The sequence below is a fragment of the Pseudorasbora parva genome, chromosome 8 (assembly GCF_024679245.1).
Source record: "Pseudorasbora parva isolate DD20220531a chromosome 8, ASM2467924v1, whole genome shotgun sequence".
NCBI classification, from domain to species: Eukaryota; Metazoa; Chordata; class Actinopteri; order Cypriniformes; family Gobionidae; genus Pseudorasbora; species Pseudorasbora parva.
In genome coordinates, this window is record NC_090179.1 from 9,706,756 (window position 1) to 9,728,298 (window position 21,543).

At 39.2% G+C, this 21,543-nt stretch overlaps 1 protein-coding gene across 2 annotated transcripts in view; it reads left to right on the forward strand.

The window, feature by feature from the left end:
* The window catches only part of amotl1 (angiomotin like 1), a 34,614-nt gene that overhangs the window by 11,621 nt on the left and 1,450 nt on the right, over positions 1-21,543 (forward strand). For both annotated transcript variants that reach the window (XM_067450057.1, XM_067450056.1), the window contains exons 3-12: positions 356-1,580; positions 1,961-2,282; positions 2,404-2,548; positions 2,703-2,783; positions 4,794-4,939; positions 6,651-6,800; positions 10,073-10,263; positions 15,381-15,497; positions 17,587-17,780; positions 18,904-19,305. In XM_067450057.1, the coding sequence (XP_067306158.1) occupies positions 421-1,580; positions 1,961-2,282; positions 2,404-2,548; positions 2,703-2,783; positions 4,794-4,939; positions 6,651-6,800; positions 10,073-10,263; positions 15,381-15,497; positions 17,587-17,780; positions 18,904-19,305 (2,908 nt within the window). In that variant the 5' untranslated portion in view covers positions 356-420. The remainder of the gene's footprint in view (positions 1-355; positions 1,581-1,960; positions 2,283-2,403; positions 2,549-2,702; positions 2,784-4,793; positions 4,940-6,650; positions 6,801-10,072; positions 10,264-15,380; positions 15,498-17,586; positions 17,781-18,903; positions 19,306-21,543) is intronic.

Below are 21,543 nucleotides of genomic sequence, written 5' to 3' on the forward strand. Positions count from 1 at the left end.
CTCTACATTCAATCTAATTTCATTTCCTACCGTTTCGGAGAGAAATATTGTAGATCTGCCAGTCATCTTTGCTATTTTAATATAATAATTCATTTAAAAGGTAATGGCCAAAGGTATCATAACAAAAGTTCACAGTGCTGCTGCAGATGAAATATACTGTGGATAGCATTGACTAAAAATATATTTTCGTCAGGTTAGATACTGATAATGAATCACTTAAACCCCCTTATCTGGATTTCAGAGACTCTTTTCTTTTTTCAGAGATTTAAGCCTATATATAAAAATATATTTGTCATCATTCTTGATTTTTTTGTAGCAGTGTGGGATTCATTATTTGCTCCTTTTCCTTTTGCAGATAAAATCATCCAGTTCATCGGTACTTGTCCGTGTTACATATTGCCCACCTGTGCAACAGCAGACATGCACAGTTCTGAGGAGAGTGCGTCTGGAACGGTGCTTCACAGGCTTATGCAAGAGCATCTTCGATATGGTACAAGTGGAATTGGAGGAGGGGTAGAAAATGACAGCTCTCAGATGCTAAGCATCCTCACATCTACAGAGAACCTACTCCTCGAAAAGGAGGGTCAGGTAGCCCATTCATATCAATTTATGCCCTTGCAGTTTCAATCACGACAGGAACCTCAAGGTCAGGAGCATCAAGTGGACAGCAGCTCCATGGAAAAGACTGGTGGAGTGAGCCAGGGTACAGGTAAAGCAGTTCAAGCAGCCCAGACTTTGTCTGGATTTGACACATTAGAACTTCCCTCTTATGAGGAGGCTAAAATCCAGTCTCAGTTCTACAGAGGACAGCAAAAACTGATGGACCCTCAGGCCCAAATCCCTGGCCACAACCAGCAGATTGTTCAAAATCCTGACAATCTTTCAAACAATCTTCAACAAAATCAGAACCATGTCTTTCACAAGGAGGGCCATAAAAACCATGCACACCAAAGTCAGCGGCAACACAATCAGGTTCAGCAGATACAGTCTTCAACAATGTCTGACAGTCCTGCAAGCTCACATTCCCATCTGCAGTCACTTTCTAACACACACTCACTCTCTTCCCCTCCTTCTCTTTCATCCTCTTCCACTTCTCTCTCAGCTGTTCCTGTGAAGGCCCTTGTGGAGGGTCAACCATGGGCCCAGCAAAGGGGCACTGGTGGTACATCTCTTGATGAAGGTCTGTCAGAGTTGAAACAGGGTCATGTTCGCTCACTCAGTGAAAGGATCATGCAACTCAGTCTAGAATGCACTGGGGCTAAGCAAAGTGTGGGACCTTGCAATTCACCTTTCTCAAGAGACACTATTCCTTGTGGAGCTGATAATAAAGCAGAGTCCCTCTCACCAACTAGTAGGACCTCCATGAGTAACCTGCAACTTTCCCCACCACCCTTACCCGTACCACAATGGACTTTGGATCAAAGAGGTCCTCCCCCAGAATATCCTTTTAAATTTAAGGTACAGACTATGCTTTCCCCCACATTACACTCCAACTCAGAATCTCTGGAGCAGGGACACTTCTACAGTGATACCTTGACAGCTGCCATGTTGGAGACAGTGCCACTTAGAAATATAGCAAGGTAATTGTAACAGACATTTAAGGTGAATTGTGTCATTTCTGCACCACTAGCAGCACCAATTGGAACTGCAAAAAGTATAGTTTCCAAATTCTCCCAAACAGATTATTTCAGGTAACCACTGGCTGAGCCAGATACTGACATGTTACTGACCACTCAAACAAGCAATGGTTTTAAGGTGGCTTAGTCTTTATAATTTAAGCCAGAATATCAGTGATGTACTTACAGTTGTCTCTGCATTAAACTAACTCCCATCTATTTCACTTGATAAACTTTTGTTTTAACACTGGAAAGTGTACACACTTCACCTTAAGCATTAATTATGAACAGGTGCTAACACATTCTCTTTCTCACTTTTTACTCACTATCTTTCTGTATTTTAGACAGTGCCCTTTGTCTTCATCACCGCAGCAAACACAGACCAGTCCCATGGCTTCTGAGACTTGTATCCTGCCATCACAGGCTTCTCAGCAACAGTATCAGGCTATATCTCTGTCTCAGTCCCTGGGATTTCCTCTAGCTCAGACCGGATCTGAGACCCAGGGACTGTCTTCTTGTGTGGCCCTTTTTGGACAGCCTTTCCCAGGGGAAACGTATGCCATGGTAAGCCATGCCAAGCAGATGCTGGAGATCCTAAAAGAAGAAAACCAAAGCCTTAGACAAGAACTTCACAAGCAAAATGAGAAGGCCAGCAAAATAGAGCGGGTACTTGTCTGTCTGTCTTTCTGTTTGTTTATCTATCTTACAACTTAATTGTGTGACAGGAGGACACTGACATTATTACATTAAGGTGCAGCATTAATGGGATTTTGTGCTGTAATTGCAGTTGGAGGAGGAGGTTGTGCGCCTGTCAGAGGCACATGAGAGTTTAATGAAGAGCACATCCAAACGGGATTCTTTGGAAAAAAACATGAGGAATAAACTAGAAGCAGAGATCAGGCGTCTCCATGATTTTAATAGAGACTTGAGAGGTGAGATAGTGCTCATGCTTTGATTAGAGCCTGAGTTTAATTCAAAATTGCTGAACTTTGTAAGAATTTTATTTATTTGCTTGTTTTTTGTGTGTTTATCTTAGCTTTTTTTGGGTCATGTGGCAAATAATGTTTTCTTCATATGTGTTTTAAGAGCGTTTGGAAACAGCCAATCGACAACTAGCCAGTAAGGAGCTGGAGGGACAAGATGACAGTCACTTCTATCTTGCACAGAGTAAGAGTTTTCAGATTTTTTTTTGCATCATTACACAAAAATGCTTTTAACATAATTTCTTTTGCTTTGTTTGTTTGTTGTTCAAAATATCTTGTCTAGCTGTTCAACTCAAATACATTTTTGCCTGCCTTCCTCCCTAAACTTCCTGTACCACTTCCTTGCTTGCACTCAAATCTCTCTTTCTCGCCTGCTCTGTCTCTCTGGAAAAAAAAAAACAACAACTAAAATTCCATGTAGAATAAAAGCTGTATTTTTGCCTCGATTCGCTAATGCAAGTCTACAATAATATTTATATTTTAAGAGGGTCAGAACTGGATTTGGCAGCAAATTTCAGGTTTGATCACTGGCAACCGTATACCTTAATCCATCCGATTTCCACACAGTAGAGCAATGCTAAAGCACAACCGTGGCCTGTTACAGTTTTCAGGAGAGACCAGCCTGGTTTTTAATAAACATTTTTTGTCATCTCAGTGTTTTATTCAGAGTTTATTATTAACTCTAGTTTCACAAAGAGCTTTAAGGGTTTCTTCACCCAAATACTTTTTATGCGTTTTTTTTGTGCACAAAAATTATTCTCGTCGCTTCATAAAATGATTGTAGAGCCACTGTAGTGAGATGGGCTTTGTATCGACGTCTTTAGTGCCTTTATGAGTCTTGAGAGAGGAAATGACATTGGTGTCAATGAAGGGTTTCTTTCTGAGCCATCGGATTTCAGCAAAAATATCTTCATTTAAGTTCTGAAGATGAACAGAGGTCTATGACATGAGCAATTAATGACATAATATTCATTTTTGGGTGAACTAACCCTTTAAGGTTGACCCACTGGAGTCACATGGACTATTTTAATGATGTCTTTACTGCCTTTCTGAGCCTTGAAAGTTGTAATGACATTGCTGCCTATGGATGGTTCAGAAACCTCTCAGATTTCATAAAAAATAACTTCATTTGATGAATGAAGTTCTTACGGGTTTGGAATGATATGAGGGATATGAGTAATTAATGACAGAGTTTACATTTTTGGGTGTACTAAGCCTTTAAGGGTGTGATCATTCTTGTAGTTCAGCTCGCTTGGTTTGTTTGGTCTGGAACAAAAAAAATAATTTAGTCCTTGTCCACTTAGCGTTCTCATTGACATTTTATACACCAAACCTGAAGACACCTAACCTAAAGGTATAGGGATATAGGGGGGCATAGGGTTTTTTATGTATATGTCAAGTCAAAACTTCTGAACATCCAAAACTATGTTGTATGCTGGGCTAAAAGTGATTGTTGTATGTGCTTAACCTACATGATGATATTTTGACCTGTGAAGAGCTTGTAAAATGTGCAAAGGAGTCAAAACGGCAACAAGAAACCCTCCATCTCACACAAACTAAGATCTGCTGCGAGGAGATGCGGTTCTGATGCCTGTACTGAGATGGGCAACATTGTGACTATGACGATAAAAAAGTACTCTAAATTCAAAGTCTATATTTAAAAGTGTATATTGATATAATGCAGTGTATAAAACAGTATATCTAATAAATCTTAAATATTAGAAATAGGTAGCAGCAAAAACTTTGAATGTTTGTCTCTAAAATTCTTTCAATGTGAACTGCTGTAATTTTGAGAAAGAGATACCCCTGTAGTAAAGAAGCAGGGGGTGTGGTCTGTTGTTTCTCTTCTTCTTTTTTGGTTTGTGGCTGGAACAGGTTTTATTTTGGTTAAGTTACCATGGTGAAGAACACCCCTAAAACCAATCCTTTTTCTTGAATTCCCCTCTCCCAAAAAGTATTTTTTGCTCAAACTCAAACCTACGTGGGTAGCTTTTTTCTTTTTCTTTTTTTCCCTCTTTTTTTTCCTTTTTTTTTTTTTTTACAGTTTACATAGTTCACAGGTCACTTCTAGTCAGTCAAAGAACAGCAATCTGTACACACTAAATATGCTAAACACAGTACCATATAGTACTATATGACACTGAAACAAAAATAAAGTTCTCTGTAACAACTTTTTATTTTATGTTTTCCTCAGGAAGAGAGAGCCTGAAAGATCTAGAAAAATTAGAGATGGAGGCAGCTAATCTCCGATCAGCCAAAGAGGATCAGCAACGACACATTGACATCTTAGAGCAGGCTTTAAATAACGCTCAGAGGAAAGTCATCAAACTAGAGGAAGAGGTGAGTCTGTACACCCTGAATCAACATTTTAAACAACAGGTGTGGGAAGAGCAGCAGCAAGGATCTTTGCAGTAGATTAAAATAAACAGGATCCAATAGATGAAGAACACAGGAATAAAATGTCCAAAACACAGGGATGGAGAAAGAAATAAGCAGAAGAGCCAAAACTGTGTCAAATCAAGAGTCTTTGAATATAAGTCAACATAACCACAGAAATTAACCCAGTAGGTGCCTCCTGGTGCCGTAAAGAAAAACTATACCTTGATGGTTGGAGATGATTAACAGTGGGTGGGAAGGTGGACCAGGACCCCCGAGCAGTTTGAATGAATGATGAATGATCAGTATGAATGAATCCAGACTTGTGTAAATGGACTAATTAATTATTCAGTGTGGAAAAATAGGTATTAACATCATGAAACTACGAAGCTGCCTCGAAATGACAGCTTGTTTTGTCCTGTGAAAAGTGCTATAGAATTGAATTGTCATGAGTTGGGTTTGATCTCTCTCTCTCTCTCTCTCTCTCTCTCTCTCTCTCTCTCTCTCTCTCTCTCTCTCTCTCTCTCTCTCTCTCTCTCTCTCTATCTATCTCTCTCTCCACTCAACTGTTTGCTATCTCAATCAGCGTCCGTGCTGATTGGCTCGCACATGTTCCCTCTCCACCCTCATTCTCTGCTATTTCACCTCGCTGTTGGCTCTGCTTCTTTGTCGGATTATTTGTGAACATATGCCTGTGGTCTTCATTGTTATCTACAATTTCTTTTCACTATTGTTCAGATATTGTACCCTATTGTAGTCATGTCCTGTCGTGTCCTGTCTGTTGCTACTCGTCTTACCTGTTCTCTGCCCAGCCATCCCGCTGTTCATGGCTGCCTTCCTCTCTGCTGCCAGCGGTCTCTGTGGAGTGGGGAGATAGAAGTGTTAAAGGAACTGTATGAAAGAAATGTGTTTCAATTAATCATAAAATGACCCCGATTTGTCACTAGACATTAAGAAATCTTGTTCATTTCAAATACTTATATCACTGACAACAGTAGTCTGACAGTATTGTCATTTAAAAGTTGTTGTTGCAGCCCTCCACCTATCGACCAATCACGTAGTCAGTAGTGTTTGGGCATCCGGGTTGCCAGATCTGCTCTAGTTACCACAGCTGCAGATCTACAAACGCTCCTGCAGATCCTGCCACCAATCTGGCAACCTCAAGTCAGGGGGAGAGGGGATAGTGATTGCAGTACCAGTTTTGGCCACAATCTTACATACCCTCCCTTTAATTGCCTGCCCGCTACAGAGCCCAGCTCTCGTATCGACTAGTTAAAGACTTTACGTTCTCTCCAGTTCAGCGTCCTCCCCACGGCTGACCGCCTTTGTTCCTTTCTTTAATAAACTTGTGTTTGAACCACCATCGTTCTTGGGTGCTCTGTTTGAACTGACATAAAAAGGCATGACTAATTAAAAAGTATACAGCTCACCCAATTGGATCAACACTTTCTTTAAAATTAGGAGGAACTGTTATCCCTAGACAGAGAGTTTGTTTTATTAGACATGCCTGTATAGCAACAGATCACATAAACTTTTATTTACTATCTTTTACAATCTGACCACATACTGAAATAAGGATATTATAATAATTTAGATTAAAGAGAGACCAGAAATATCCACTAAAGTAACTTCCAAGTAAATCATTATTTCTCTTCTGTCTGTCTGTGTGCTGTAGTTGAGTAAAAAGCAGAAGTATGTGGAGCGGGTGGAGAGGTTGCAGCAGGCACTAGCTCAACTCCAGGTCGCGTGCGAGAAACGTGAGCAGCTGGAGCGACGTCTGCGCACTCGTCTGGAGAGAGAACTGGAGTCACTGCGCACACAACAGGTCCGTGAATTAAACTGAAACGTCTTCATTATAGTACAGTGATTGAAACAATTATTGTATAAAGTGCTATATTAATAAAGTCAAGTCACCTTTATTTATATAGCGCTTTTTACAATGCCAATTGTTTCATGGCAGCTTGACAATGTTAACAGGAAAATAGTGTAACAGAATTTGATTCAGCTGTACAGCCGCTCTGGAAAAAACTGTGATGTTATCGAGATCAGTTCCATAATCATATAGTGTCAATGCAGGCAGATCAGTAATATAGTTGAAATGTAAGTGTCCCCAAATGAGCAGCCAAAAGCCAAAGGCAACGGTGGCAAGGAACCAAAACTCCTTCAGGGCCAGAATGGGGAAAAAATCCTTGGGAGAAACCAGACTCAGTCGGGGTGCCATGGATATTAAAATCACCAACAATTACGACTTTATCTGCAGCCAGTACTAACTCTGATAGAAAACCAGTAAATTCTTTGATAAAGTCTGTATTGTGCCCTGGTGGCCTGTATACGTTAGCCAACACAAATGTCAAATGAGATTTATCAATTACAATACATGACGTTACAAATAGCACCAAAACTTCAAAGGAATTATAATTGACACTAGACTTCTGAGTAATACTGAAGATATTATAAATTACAGCAACACCTCCCTCTTTTCCTTTCAGATGTGGCTCGTATTTATAACAATAATCTTTAGGGTTGAATTTGAAAGTAATGTAATCTTCAGGTTTTAGCCAGGTTTCTGACAAACACAGCACATCTAGATTATAATCTATAATCATTTGGGGAATTCATTTGAAGCGCTTTTGGGGAAAGGGATATTCAGCAGCCAGAGCCTTATCATTTGTTCATCTGTATTAAATCTGTTTTTTATTTGTTGAACAATTACATTAGTACCGTTAAATGTTTTTTTTTTTTTTTTTTTTTAAATAAATGTGACTTGATTTGACTCTGGAAATGACAACAATTTAAAAAAAAAATCCATCTTCCTCCAGCAATGCAATGAATTTACACATGCTAACTACATATGTCCAAGAAGTTATGTTTAATGATTCATTAAATGTCATTAAATTATTCTTTTTTCAGTGTTAGTAAGTCAAAGTACAGAGAATTAAGATTTTGAAGGATTTAATTACAGAGAATGTTTGGTATAATGTGGTCAGCTGCTCCACACAAACTCCATCTGTATTTCTGCTCTGAGATTGGGTCACTTATGGCATATATTTGGAAAGGAATGTGCACCACCCTTTTCACCAGATTTGTAATAAGAAGCGAGAAACCGGATGACATTTAAAATCATCCATCATATAGTTTTTACTTTTAATAGAAACGAGAAAGCAAAAGGAGAAAGAGTGTAGTTTCTGTGCATGTTTAATTTCCCCCTTAGATATGATCTTGGGCATTTGATTAATGTAGCTAATATTTAAAACCTTAAGAATTGTGAAAGATTATAGCATGATTGAAGTTCTGTTAAATATAAAAGAGCTCATGAACTACCTGAACGCATAAACTAGCCTTTCCTTCAGAGCCTAAACATAACATTTCGTTTTGTAATTCAGCAATATGTCTAAGGTGGAAGAATGCTGGGTAACACTTACTAATAAGTATACAGTAATAAAGTACTTTTTTAAGGAACACTTAATACTAATGCAAATAATGCCAAGTAAAGGTTGGTTTAAAGCACTTAATAAATGACACATTACCATTTTCCGTGACCTAATCTAAAGTGAGAACTATTTACACCGTGGTTAGCACTCACTGCAAGAAGGTCTCCGGTTCGAGCCCCGGCTTTGCCAGGACTTTTTTTCTCCCTGTTTGAGTGTGAGTTTCCCCCACAGTCCAAAGACATGCAGGCTAAGAATTGGACAGTCAAAATTGTGTGTGTGTGTGTGTGTGTGTGTGTGTGTGTGTGTGTGTGTGTGTGTGTGTGTGTGTGTGTGTGTGTGTGTGTGTGTGTGTGTGTGTGTGTGTGTGTGTGTGTGTGTGTGTGTGTGTGTGTGTGTGTGTGTGTGTGTGTGTGTGTGTGTGTGTGTGTGTGTGTGTGTGTGTGTGTGTGTGTGTGCGTGTGTGTGCGTGTGTGTGTGTGTGTGTGTGTGTGTGTGTGTGTGTGTGAGAGAGAGAGATGGACTGGCCATCTGTCCAGGGTGCTTTACCCTGCCTTTGGCCTAAGAAACTGGGATAGGATCCAGCCCCATGATTTAGAAGGCCATATAAGGAATAAAGACAGGGAGAAGCAGTTAGCAAAGCATAAAAAAAACCTTTACATGAGCTAATTAAACAATAATTACTGGGTTAACACCAAGGTCTTTTGACAACTTTTAAAAAAAGATATTTCAGACTTACTATTCTATATTGTTGTGTAGTTTATTAATTCAGTGGGGTCAAGTTATATAAAAGGGATGAAAAGCAATGGAATGGAATGCAATAAAATGCTGATTATACAAATAAATCTTCACATTTTAACACAATGAAGTATGGACAATCAAGTTGCTTTAATACATTAAATCTTCATTTTGAAATATCACTAAAGATATAACAGTTATTCTTAAGTTAGTTTTTATAAAAAATCTGTAAAGAATTCAACAAAAAGAGACATGTCTTGCTAAAAAAAAAAGCATAACATTTCAATCAGAGGGCAGAAGCAATGTAGTGTATTATGTACAACAGGTTTTTCAGCAAGGTTTTTATCACATTGATCATTTTATTTTGCCCGTGTGTAATATATCACAAGTAGTCTTTATATGGTTAAAGTATTATGAAGTGAAGTTTATCTGGTCCCTGTTTATAAAATTTAGAGGTGGCAACAACAGTAAGAATAGATAGCTGTCTAAAGGTTTTCTCTATACCAAGATATTACTAATTGAAATTAAATCTATAAATCCCTATGTTTAAACATAATCCTTTAAATACTGCTAATTCAATTCAATAAAAAAACACTACCAAAACAATCATTTCACATCACTTTCCCACACCCAGTTGTATTCACATAGGTCAACCAATATTATTTTCACTTATACATTTTGAGGATTGTCTTGACTTGACTTGAGGGGTGTGCTGGTTTTGGATGTTCATGTGTCTTGTTTGGTCGAATCTGTTGAACACTATCAAGTCAATGTGCTTCTTAACAGCAACATGATTCTCCTAACATGCCCAATCACATTATCTGTTTGCTGCGGAAGGGAGTTGACAACTGCAACAAACCTAAATGTTAGAGAGCAATTATCCAGCCAAACATTACTCATAACCAGTGTCTGTCTCTCTGTGTGTGTGTAGCGTGCTGGTATAGGCGTTCCCCTCACTGTGCGTGAGTCCAGTGCTCCTGCGCTACTGGATCTGCTAAGGGAAAGAGAGGAAAGGATTCTGGGATTGGAGGCTGATATGACATGCTGGGAGCAGAAGTACTTCGAAGAGAGTGCAATGAGACACTTCGCCATGGAGGCCGCAGCTACAGCCGCTGCACAGCGGTCAGTACACACACTCACACACGTTTACCCAGCTTTTTTATATAAAGGCATAACAAAATACATTTTTATTTTGCACATTTATAGAAAACCATGCCATCATGTCTTAAAGTTTTTCATAGCCCCTTTCACACTGCGATTCCGGTAAATACACGGATAATGCGACCCGGCATTTGTTCCTGGGCCGCTAGATTTGGTCCATTCACACTGCCAGCGAAATACCGTAATATGTGCGCTTTCACACACAATGCTTAACGGTCCTGGGTCGAGTTGACACGTGACATCCTGATGTGACGTATAATGGCGAGCGATCTCAGCTTCAGCACGGATAGTAAGGAGCTCCGTGGTCTCGACTTGTGTCCAGTTTGCACACATTTCTGCTTGTTTAATTTTAGTTTCTTTTGTATACGAACACTCTCTGCGTTTAAAACACCGACGAGCTCTTCTGGCACTGCAGGGTTGTATTATTGAAAAAACATGCTCTAGGAGTCGCACGATAACTACGTACACGTTGCGGCATTAGTTTCGGCTTTTGTTCACACAGCGCTCGTCCCGGGTCGAATACCGCAATATTACTAGGTCCCCGACCCGGGTCGAATTCGGTAATCAATGCCGGGACGTGGTTGCTTTCACACAGAAGGCGACCCGGCAATGTTCCGGGAATATTGCGGGTCCGACGTGCAGTGTGAAAGGGGCTCATGAGAAAAACCAAAGTTGACCAAAGGTTAATGTGTTTCATATAGTTAATTATGTTCAACCCTGATCTGACAACATTCGACTTTCAATTAGCATGTGCCAGTAGATAGTGCCACTAAAACTTATGAGCAGCTATACTGATGTAAATATGAAAAAAAATCCTGAATAAATGATTTAATGATTTTAAAAAAAAGTATGAATTGTGGAGCAAATGACCTACTTTCTACTGAGATGTCATCACTCTGTGTCAAAGCTGCTGTTGCCAACATCAGCTCCGACTTTCTCTTGTTTCTGTCAAACATATGGCATCCAATTCCTGAGCAGTAATTATTTCATTTTCAGTTAGTGAGTTTGATGAAAGTGAGCTAATGTTTGGAATTCCAAACTTCAGTAAACATTTAACTTCCTTCTTTTCATTATCTAACTTGACAACAATCAAATTTCAGTGTTTTTCTAGGCTGTCACATGCCTGTCCTGTCGTGTGTGCACTTGTGGGTTTTGTTATGTTGAGCATGTGCTCGTGTCCCTGTCAGTTCCCTCCCCCTTGTTATCTGATTATTGGTTAATTTGCCCCACCTGTTCTCCCTCATTATCTGCCTTGTTTGTTCCCTTTATAATCTCCTTGTGTTTGTCAGTCTGGGTTGGATCCTTGTGTAATGTCTGCGTCTTCCGTCCTCCCCGTGATTCTGTTGGTTTGTTTAAGTTTGTATTTATATTATTCTATTATGTGTTTTTCCCCCTCGTGGGTTTTGTTTTGAGTTTATGTTTTGTTTTTGTAAATAAATCATCTTTTTTCTGCACTTGAGTCCTCGCTCCATTTTCCCTTGTCTGTCACGTCACAGACAAGGGAAAATGGAGCGAGGACTCAAGTGCAGAAAAAAGATGATTTATTTACAAAAACAAAACATAAACTCAAAACAAAACCCACGAGGGGGAAAAACACATAATAGAATAATATAAATACAAACTTAAACAAACCAACAGAATCACGGGGAGGACGGAAGACGCAGACATTACACAAGGATCCAACCCAGACTGACAAACACAAGGAGATTATAAAGGGAACAAACAAGGCAGATAATGAGGGAGAACAGGTGGGGCAAATTAACCAATAATCAGATAACAAGGGGGAGGGAACTGACAGGGACACGAGCACATGCTCAACATAACAAAACCCACAAGTGCACACACGACAGGACAGGCATGTGACATAGGCAAGGTATGATTTTAGTGTTCGGTAGGTCAAAAGACTACCGAGTGTTAGTCTAAAGTGTTATCTATGAGATATATGTGACATCTCAAGTAGGGCTGCATGATTTTGACAAAATCATAATTGTGGATTATTCCCTAGAAAGTGTAATTTATTTATTATTATGCAACTCTTAATTTTGATTATCACAATTTACATTGAATGCAATGTTTGAAGCAACTGCATGCTATATTTTTTATATTAAAATAATCTGAAAACATTATTCCTGAAAACCTTTTACTGCTTTTCTATTGCATTAGTCCTTAAATGGAAACTATGCATAGGTTTTCTTTTCTTTTTTAAATAAAAAAAAATCATGTTTTTATAATGTTATACTAAAACTAGAATTAAAACAATGCAAAAAAAACATTAACTTGTTGAAATAAAACACATCTTTAATCACACAGAGTAATGTATATGGACTTGTTTGTAATGATTAATGTATAATGTATATGGACTTGTTTGTAACGATTATATAATTGTGGCATCCATAATGGTAATCATGATAAGAAATTTTATGAATTGAGTGAAAGAACTTCATCTCCAAGGCCCACGGCAGGCAAAAAGCACAGCGACACCAGATTTCAAAGTAAAAAGATATCAAAAATTGTATTGTAAATCAGTGGGATATACTGCCAAAATAGCAAACATAAAACTTCTGACTTTGAAGGGCTGACTTTTTACTTTTTTACACTTTCTAAGTTAAAATTCTGAATAAACGACAACATTTTTGCCTTACCCTCTCTCTATTTAAACAAAGAACTACAAACTCAGGTCTACCTACTAACCATTACTCACAGTAGTTAGCACACACCTTAGTGTTCATTTAACGACTACTCATAACACAGCATACACAATGAAAGCAATAAGTGCTGGGACTGGAAGATGACTGTCTGACACAGAGGAAAGCCTCATCACTCACACATTTGTCTGGATCACTCTGTGTTCAAATATACTGATCCACTCACACCTTAATGAGCTGGAACATGAATCAGTGGCTCTCCGAAACCTGTGGAGTGGAAGAGCAACAGGGAAACACTTACAAAGAATATACACATAGACAAGCACTACAACCAGCAACAAAAACCCTGAAATAAGCAAAAGAGGAAAAAAACCTGCCAGAGTATTTGAATTTTAGGTCACACTTTAAGTTTAGGGTCTAATCCTTAACTACCTTTTAACTATGACTTTTACATCAATAAACTCCTTATTACTGTAGAATATAGTCACGCAGAGTAAGGCATTAATATGTGCTTTATAGATAAACAGCCAATATCCTAGCAATATGCATGCGAATAAACAACTACTTAATTTGACCCTAAATTAAAGTGTCACAGGGTTTTTATTTTATTTGCCTGTCCACAAACCCAAAAATTACCAAAATAATTTTTGCACCAGTGTTTGAAATTATGCCACAGAATCTACATCAAGTGATTCAACCAACAAGACTTTTGTACCAATGTTTTCTCTTTTCTTGTTGTCAAGTTATTTTTTCCCTAATTATCAATTAGAATTAAATTACATAAGATCTTGTGTCCATCAACTACAAATCAGTCATCAATGTCACAAATCATGTCACCATGTATTGTTTTATATACAGACTGTACATTTTTTTTTACCTTTTCTGTTTAAAGAAAAGTCAAGAAGTTAATCATTTTAAATAAGTGGGATCATAAAAATTGGATATAATTTTTTTATGTTTTACGGTTATCTTTTATTTTATTTATATTCATGTTCCACTAATTTTTTTTGTTATTCATTCAAACAGCCACGAAACTCTAATCATGATAATATTGATAATATCATTATATGTCATTATATCATTATTATGATAATTATTTTGTTATATTGTTGGTGTTATATTCTTAATAGTAGATAGAGGTCGCCCTTGTACTGTTATTGATTAAAAAAACACAAATATGACATAACTGAGGGATCCCTGACTAGAAACTTAATAAGCAGGAACTACATGCTTAAAATATAGCTCAAATATATGTGATTCAAATATTGTTTTTAGTAAAAAATTAAAACCCTTAAATAGAACTTTACTTTATATTGTGTTATTACAGCTTGTTTTGAAAGAATATTTCTTTCGAATAACTTTTTTTAAATTATTATTTTTTAATTAGTTACTGATCCTTACATTTCATTTTAAACCCATTTAACAGTATTAATAAATATCAGTATCCAACATACTTGGATATAAGGGACCTTTAAGTTGATACTCCCTGTGCGTGTGCGTGTGCGCGCGCGCGCGCGCGTGTGTGTGTGTGTGTGTGTGTGTGTGTGTGTGTGTGTGTGTGTGTGTGTGTGTGTGTGTGTGTGTGTGTGTACATGGTTTTCTAGCCTGGTGGGGACTTCAACCTGAATGCGCACAGACTCATGGGGACTCGTGTCACTGTGGGGACCTAAATTGAGGTCCCCATGGGTACAAAAGCTTATAAATCATACAGAATTAGTTATTTTGAAAATGTAAAAATGCAGAAAGTTTCCTGTGATGGGTAGGTTTAGGGGCAGGGGCAGTGTAGGGGGATAAAATATGGTTTGTACAGCATAAAAAACATTATGTCTATGATGAGTCCCCAGAAAGATAGCGAACCAGACTGTGTGTGTGTGCGTGCGTGTTTGCGTGTGTGTGTGTGTGTAAGAGGTGCTGAAGAGTTCAGTGATCAGGATTAGGTGCAAGGTGATTGTTGAAGGTCAGATAGTTTGGCCTACAGGGGAAATGTGACCATGTGTCATAATGCAAAAATGAAATGCCCAGTATATAATTTATATACGCCTAATATATAATGTTGATACATTTCCCCACACCCTTAGCGTCTGTGTATCGACGACGGTTCCTCATTGAAAGCAATGGAGATACAAGTTTTTCAAAATAACAGTGCCTAGCGGTACCTTAAGCATTTTAATAGTGGGTTTAAGTGTAGGCCTATGCATGTTTATATGGGTACAATACACACATTTTCTTTTTTATTTCGTTCCTCACAGACCTCCATTTACTATATTGTTGTGTAAACTCTTGTTTAAATTTATTTTTAATAATGAAGAGATTAAACAATATCATTTTTGAAGTATTCATTTATTTTTATTTTTTTTTACTTTTTATTTTTTTTAAAGAGAGCTTATCATTTTTGTCTACCCACAAAGTGACAGAATGATTGTGTGTTTTCAGAGATACAACTATAATCCAGCACTCTCGCAGTGGCAGTTACAGTGACAGCTCAGTGTGGCTGCATGAGGATGAGAGCAGAACTCAGAGCAGTTATTCCTGTCTGGACATGGAACAAAGGTGAATGCTAATAAACATAACGCTTATATAAATACACAGTATAAAACATATTGCCCCTGCATGTGAATGTTTGCTATTAATATTTTTGCCTAAAATGTACAAATCCAAGTCTTTATTAAAACAAAAAAACACTGAACCAGACTATTCAAATGTTGAGCAAATAATCTCATTGGCTGCAGATTCAGCAAAGGCCAGTCATTTGTGGCATGAGGTAATGGTGAGATAAACATACAGATTGCATAGGAAGGACCAGTCAGCCTGCATCTAGAGTTTCATGACTAGATCTATAACTAGTACTATATACTATATGTGTTCCCCAAGTGAGCTTTCCTGTATCTCAATGAGTAGAGCATGGCGCTAGCAACGCCAAGGTCATGGGTTCGATTCCCAGGGAAAGCAAGAATTGGCAAAAATGTAAAATGTGTACCTTGAATGCAATGTAAGTCGCTTTGGATAAAAGCGTCTGCCAAAGGCGTAAATGTTAATGTAAATAACATTTAAAAATGTTAATGTAAAAGTAAGCCTGTTATCAGGCATAACATTATGACCAGGTGATGTGAATAACACGGATTATCTCTTCATCACAGCACGGGTTAGTGGGTGGGCTATATTAGGCAGCAAGTAAACATTTTGTCCTCAAAGTTGATGTGTTGGAAGCAGGAAAAATGGGCACGCATAAGGGTTTGGGTGAGTTTGACAAGAGCCAAATTGTGATGGCTAGACGACTGGGTCAGAGCATCTCCAAAACTGCAGCTCTTGTGGAGTGTTCTTGGTCTGCAGTGGTCAGTGTCTGTCAAAAGTGGTCTGAGGAAGGAACAGCGGTGAACCGGCGACAGGGTCTTGGCCAAGGCTCATTGATGCACGTGGGGAGCGAAGGCTGGCCGGTCCGATAAAACAGACCAACTACTGTAGCTCAATGTGATCAAGAAGTTAATGCTGGTTCTGATAGAAAGCTGTCAGAATACACAGTGGATCGCAGTTTGTTGCATATGGGGCTGCATAGCCGCTGACCAGTCAGGGTGCCCATGCTGACCCCTCTCCACCGCCTAAAGCACCAATAGCAGCATGTAATAATAATAATAATAATAATAATAATAATAATAATAATGCGTTCGATTTATAAAGCGCTTTTCAAGGCACTCAAAGCGCTTTACATAGAAGGGGGGAATCTCCTCAACCACCACCAATGTGCAGCATCCACCTGGATGATGCGACGGCAGCCATATTGCGCCAGAACGCTCACCACACACCAGCTGATTGGTGGAGAGGAGACCGAGCCATGTAAGCATCATAACTGGACCACGAAGCAAAGGAAGAAGGTGGTCTTGTCTGATTTGCCCCAGGATGCACTATGAGAAGAAGGCAAGCCGGCGAAGGCAGTGTGATGCTTTCATGTTCTGCTGGGAAACCTTGAGTCCTGCCATCCATGTGGATGTTACTTTGACACCACCTACCTAAGCATATTTGCAGACCATGTACACGCTTTCATGGAACGGTATTCCCTGGTGGCTGTGGCTCTTTCAGCAGGATAATGCTCCTGCCACAAAGCAAAAATGGTTCAGGAATAGTTTGAGGAGCACAGCAACAAGGATGTGCTGAACAAACAAGTCCAATCCATGGATGCTCCACCTCGCAACTTACAGGACTTAAAGGATCCGCTGCTAACATCTTGGAGTTAGATACCACAGCACACCTTCAGGGGTCTGATGGAGTCCTTGCTTCAACAGATCAGTGCTGATTTGCAGCCAAAGGGGGACCAACACAGTGTGTGTGTGTGTGTGTGTGTGTGTGTGTGTGTGTGTGTGTGTGTGTGTGTGTGTGTGTGTGTGTGTGTGTGTGTGTGTGTGTGTGTGTTTGTGTCTGTGTGTGTGTGTGTGTGTGTGTGTGTGTGTGTGTGTGTGTGTGTGTGTGTGTCTGTGTGTACACATATATTGGAGTATCCCCACACTAGAGGTAGTCCCCACACTTGGTATCTATTAGTTATTTCTTTATTAATAGTCAAATCAAAAATGCCAATGAACACCCTACACAGAAGTACTTAAAAGGTACTGATAACTGCTGAGATTAAGAATTGCTCTCCATGTCACAGGATGAAGGACTTGCATGCTCAGTTGCTGGAGAAAGATGCCATGATTCAGGTTCTACAACAGCGGTCCCGTAGAGATCTCGCCCCTCTGCGCCCTGCCCGCTCTGTGCCCTCTATTTCAATAGCAACTGGACTACACACACGGCAGACATCACAGGCCGATCGCAGAGACCAACACAGCTGGAAAGAGAGTACAGGTGAGTACACAAGTATACAGCAACACACAAATACAGTTACACTCAATCTGATTACAGTACCATGCCTCAGTTTTCACAAAACAAACAGTATTAGACAGAGTGTAACTTTATATTTCTGTTATATAACAACTTTCTAGCATCTTTCAGCATGTTCTGCTTCTTGGCCCATTTAATACAGTGCCTGTATGATTTTAAGGACAGTTGAGGGACTTGACAGTTGAGCTGACAACAAATACCACTGTAGATGCAGATAGAGGATTCAATTTAACCATATGCTGTAATACAACAACAGTTTCAGTTTCCAGTTGGTCAGTTTTATTTTTTTCATTGTCAACAGATGGACTTAAAAATTATTTACTTCTTGACTGTTGATGAAATAAAAATGTAGGTATGCCTGTGTGTAGTGTAAACTTATAAAATAATATTTACAATGCTTAAACATACTTTCTTCTAAAACACCTTAAATCTGTTACTTAATTACAAATTCCAGCAGACACCATGCACAGAGGTGTAAAAAGAGAATAAATATACATTAACAGCACAATTACAATGCAGGGACCAATAATTTAAACATTATATAATGTATTAAATTCTTGACAAAGCCTAGTGAACTTTTAATTGAACGTTTTCCTCATTACTGCTTATTGTTTATTGATTATTAATGACATCTTAAGTGACAGGTCTATTAGGCTGCAAATTGAAAAGAAAAAGTATACTGTCATGCTACTGAAAAATGTAAAAGGTTATTTTAATGTAAGTTCAGTTTGTAAGTTACTCCCCAGCACTCATTATATAAAATATGTACATTTAATTTGCAAAATTTTAAATGAGGACTTGCCTGAATCCTGTTGATGCCACTCTTCATTTAAAAAAAGAATAATGATTAAATAAAAATAGATATTTCTAAATGTCTCTCAATTCTAGCTTGTCCCATGAACAATATTGTAACTTTGTATTTTAGAAGTTATCATTGTTGATAACATTATGAAAGCATCTGAGGTCTGCAGGCATCACCTTAAAAGCTTCTGTTAAATGAAGACATTTACATGTCTACAGCACTCATCACTGCAATGTGACCTGTGTTGCTAGAGGTTTTACTAAATGGTTTGTGTTTTGTTTACAGATGTGTTCCCAGGAAATGACCAAGTAGAGTGCATGCTTCCCTCGCTGCCCTCTCTTTCAGTCGCTGTCTCTTCATCTCTCCCTGCCTCCTCTCTTTCCTCTCCTCCATCATTCTCATCTCTACCTTCCTCTTTTCTTCCTTTCTTGGCCTCTGGAGGTTCAAACACATCACTAATAACCTCATCCTCATGTGTTGCCCGCTCCAGCCCTTCCTCACTCCCTCCCTCCTCCTCTTCCATGTTACCCTCATCCTCATCTCTTTTGCCCCCTTTATCATTATCTCTCCCCTCCACTCCTCTCCTGTCCCTTCATTCTAAATCAGTCATCAGAGGCACCAGCAGTCAAACAGGACTGAGTCCAAAGACATTGTGCGCCGGAACCTCCACAATGCAAGAAAAAACAGGTGAAAAAGCCAGAAAGTATTATAGTAAGTGAAGGATGTGACAATGTAGCTTCTGTATCTATCTATACATACACTCACCAGCTACTTTATAATAGGCACACATGTTTAACTGCTCATTAATGCAAATATCGAATCAGCCAATCAAATGGCAACACATTGCATTCAGGCATGTATACATAATGAAGATGATCTGGTGAAGTTCAAACTGAGCATCAGAAATGTGATTTAAGTGACTGTGAACTTGGCTGTTGATGCCAGACGGGCTGGTCTGAATATTTCACAGAAAATACTACTGAAAATCCCACATATATACTTGGGTTTTCTCATGCATCCATCTTTAGGGTGTGAAAATAAGAAAATAGCCAGTGATTGACAGTTCTGTGGGAGAAAATGCCTTTTTGATGCCAGAGGTCAGAGGTGATGACAGCAACTCAAAGAAACACCTGCTACTGCCGAGGTCTGCAGAAGAGCATCTCTGAACACACAACACGTCAAACCTTGAAACAGAAGAGCTACAGCAGCAGAAGACACACCAGAGACACTCCTGTCAGCTCAGAACTGGAAACTGAGGCTACGATTCACATGGCCGCACCATTGTTGCTGACAGGAGACTCACATCATGGATGTGCATCTGACAAATCTGCAGCAAATGTGATGCTATAATGTCAATATAGGCAACAATCTCTTGAGGAATGTTTCCAGCACCTTGTTGAATCTATGCCATGAAGAATTAAGGCAGACCTGAAGACAAAATGGGGGTCCAACCGAGTACTAGCAAGGTGTATCAAATAAAGTGGCCAGTGAGTGTACCGATCAGGCATAACATTAATAATAATATCGTCCTGGTCCCCCTTTTGCTGTCAAAACAGCCCTGACCCATCAAGGCATGGACTCCACCAGAACCCACGAGGTGTGCTGAGATATTTGGCACCAAGATGTTAGCAGCATATCCTTTAAGTCCTGTAAGTAGCAAGGTGGGGGCCTCCATGGATCAGACTTGTTTGTTCAGCACATCCCAGAGATGCTCGATTGGAGAGATCTGGGGAATTTGGAGGCCTAGTCAACACCTCAAACCCGTTGTGCTCCTCAAACCATCCCTGAACCATTTTTGCTTGGTGGCAGGAGCATTATCCTGCTTAAAGAGCCTCAGGGTGTACATAGTCTGCAACAGGATAATCGTGGTACGTGTCAAAGTAACATCCACATGGATGGCAGGACTCAAGGAAGGTTTCCCAGTAGAACATTGCCCAAAGCATCACACTGCCTCCGCCGGCTTGCCTTCTCATAGTGCATCCTGGTGCCACGTGTTCCCCAGGTAAGCGACACACGCGCGTACCCGGCCATCCATGTGATGTAAAAGAAAAAGTGATTCATCATTCAGGCCACCTTCTTCCATTGCTCCGCGGTCCATTTCTGATGCTCACATGCCATTGTTGCCGCTTTCGGCAGTGGTCAGGGGTCAGTATGCACTGTCAAAAAAGTACAAAGTACAAAATTACAAAAGTACACAATTTTACATTTTAAGGTACAAGTGGCCGTCACTGGGGTGGTACCCTTAAGGGTACATTTTTGTACCTCTAAGTCAGGGATAGGCAAGTTCAGTCTTAGAGATTTGATGTCCTCCAGAGTTTATCTCCAACCCTTCTAAGCCACCACAGCATAAAACTTGTGACTCCCAGCATGCATTGCAGCATTAAGTATGTCACCATTTGTTGACATACTTAATACAGCATTAAGTATGTCAGCATTAAGTATGTCACCATTTGCAGCATAAGTATGTCACCATTGTTGAGATTCATATGCTGATTCTTAATATCTATGTGTTAACGTTCCCCCTTTAAAATGTTTTTAAAAATCAATATTTAAAACGTGCGATCTGTGACAAGCAAGTATTGTTGGTGAATATTATTTATTATTTTTATTCAGTGATGAATTTAGTCAAGTATTATTCTTCCTGATACAGTTTGTTTTGTAATTGTAAATGTGTTTTGGTTATGCTGTAACACAAACTTACTTAAAATTCCAAGTCAAACTGCCCAACTACAGGAAACACTGATCCCCATAATGATGACAATACTTTTTCAATAAAACATGAAAATCTAAACATCTGTTAATTCCAATAAGAGCGTCTATAGACGTCTTTCAATGCTGGAACCAAACTCTGCAGGACAGCGGCTCACTAGGACCAAACTGAGGAAAACAATGGTACAATTGTACCCTAAGACCAATTGTGTACCT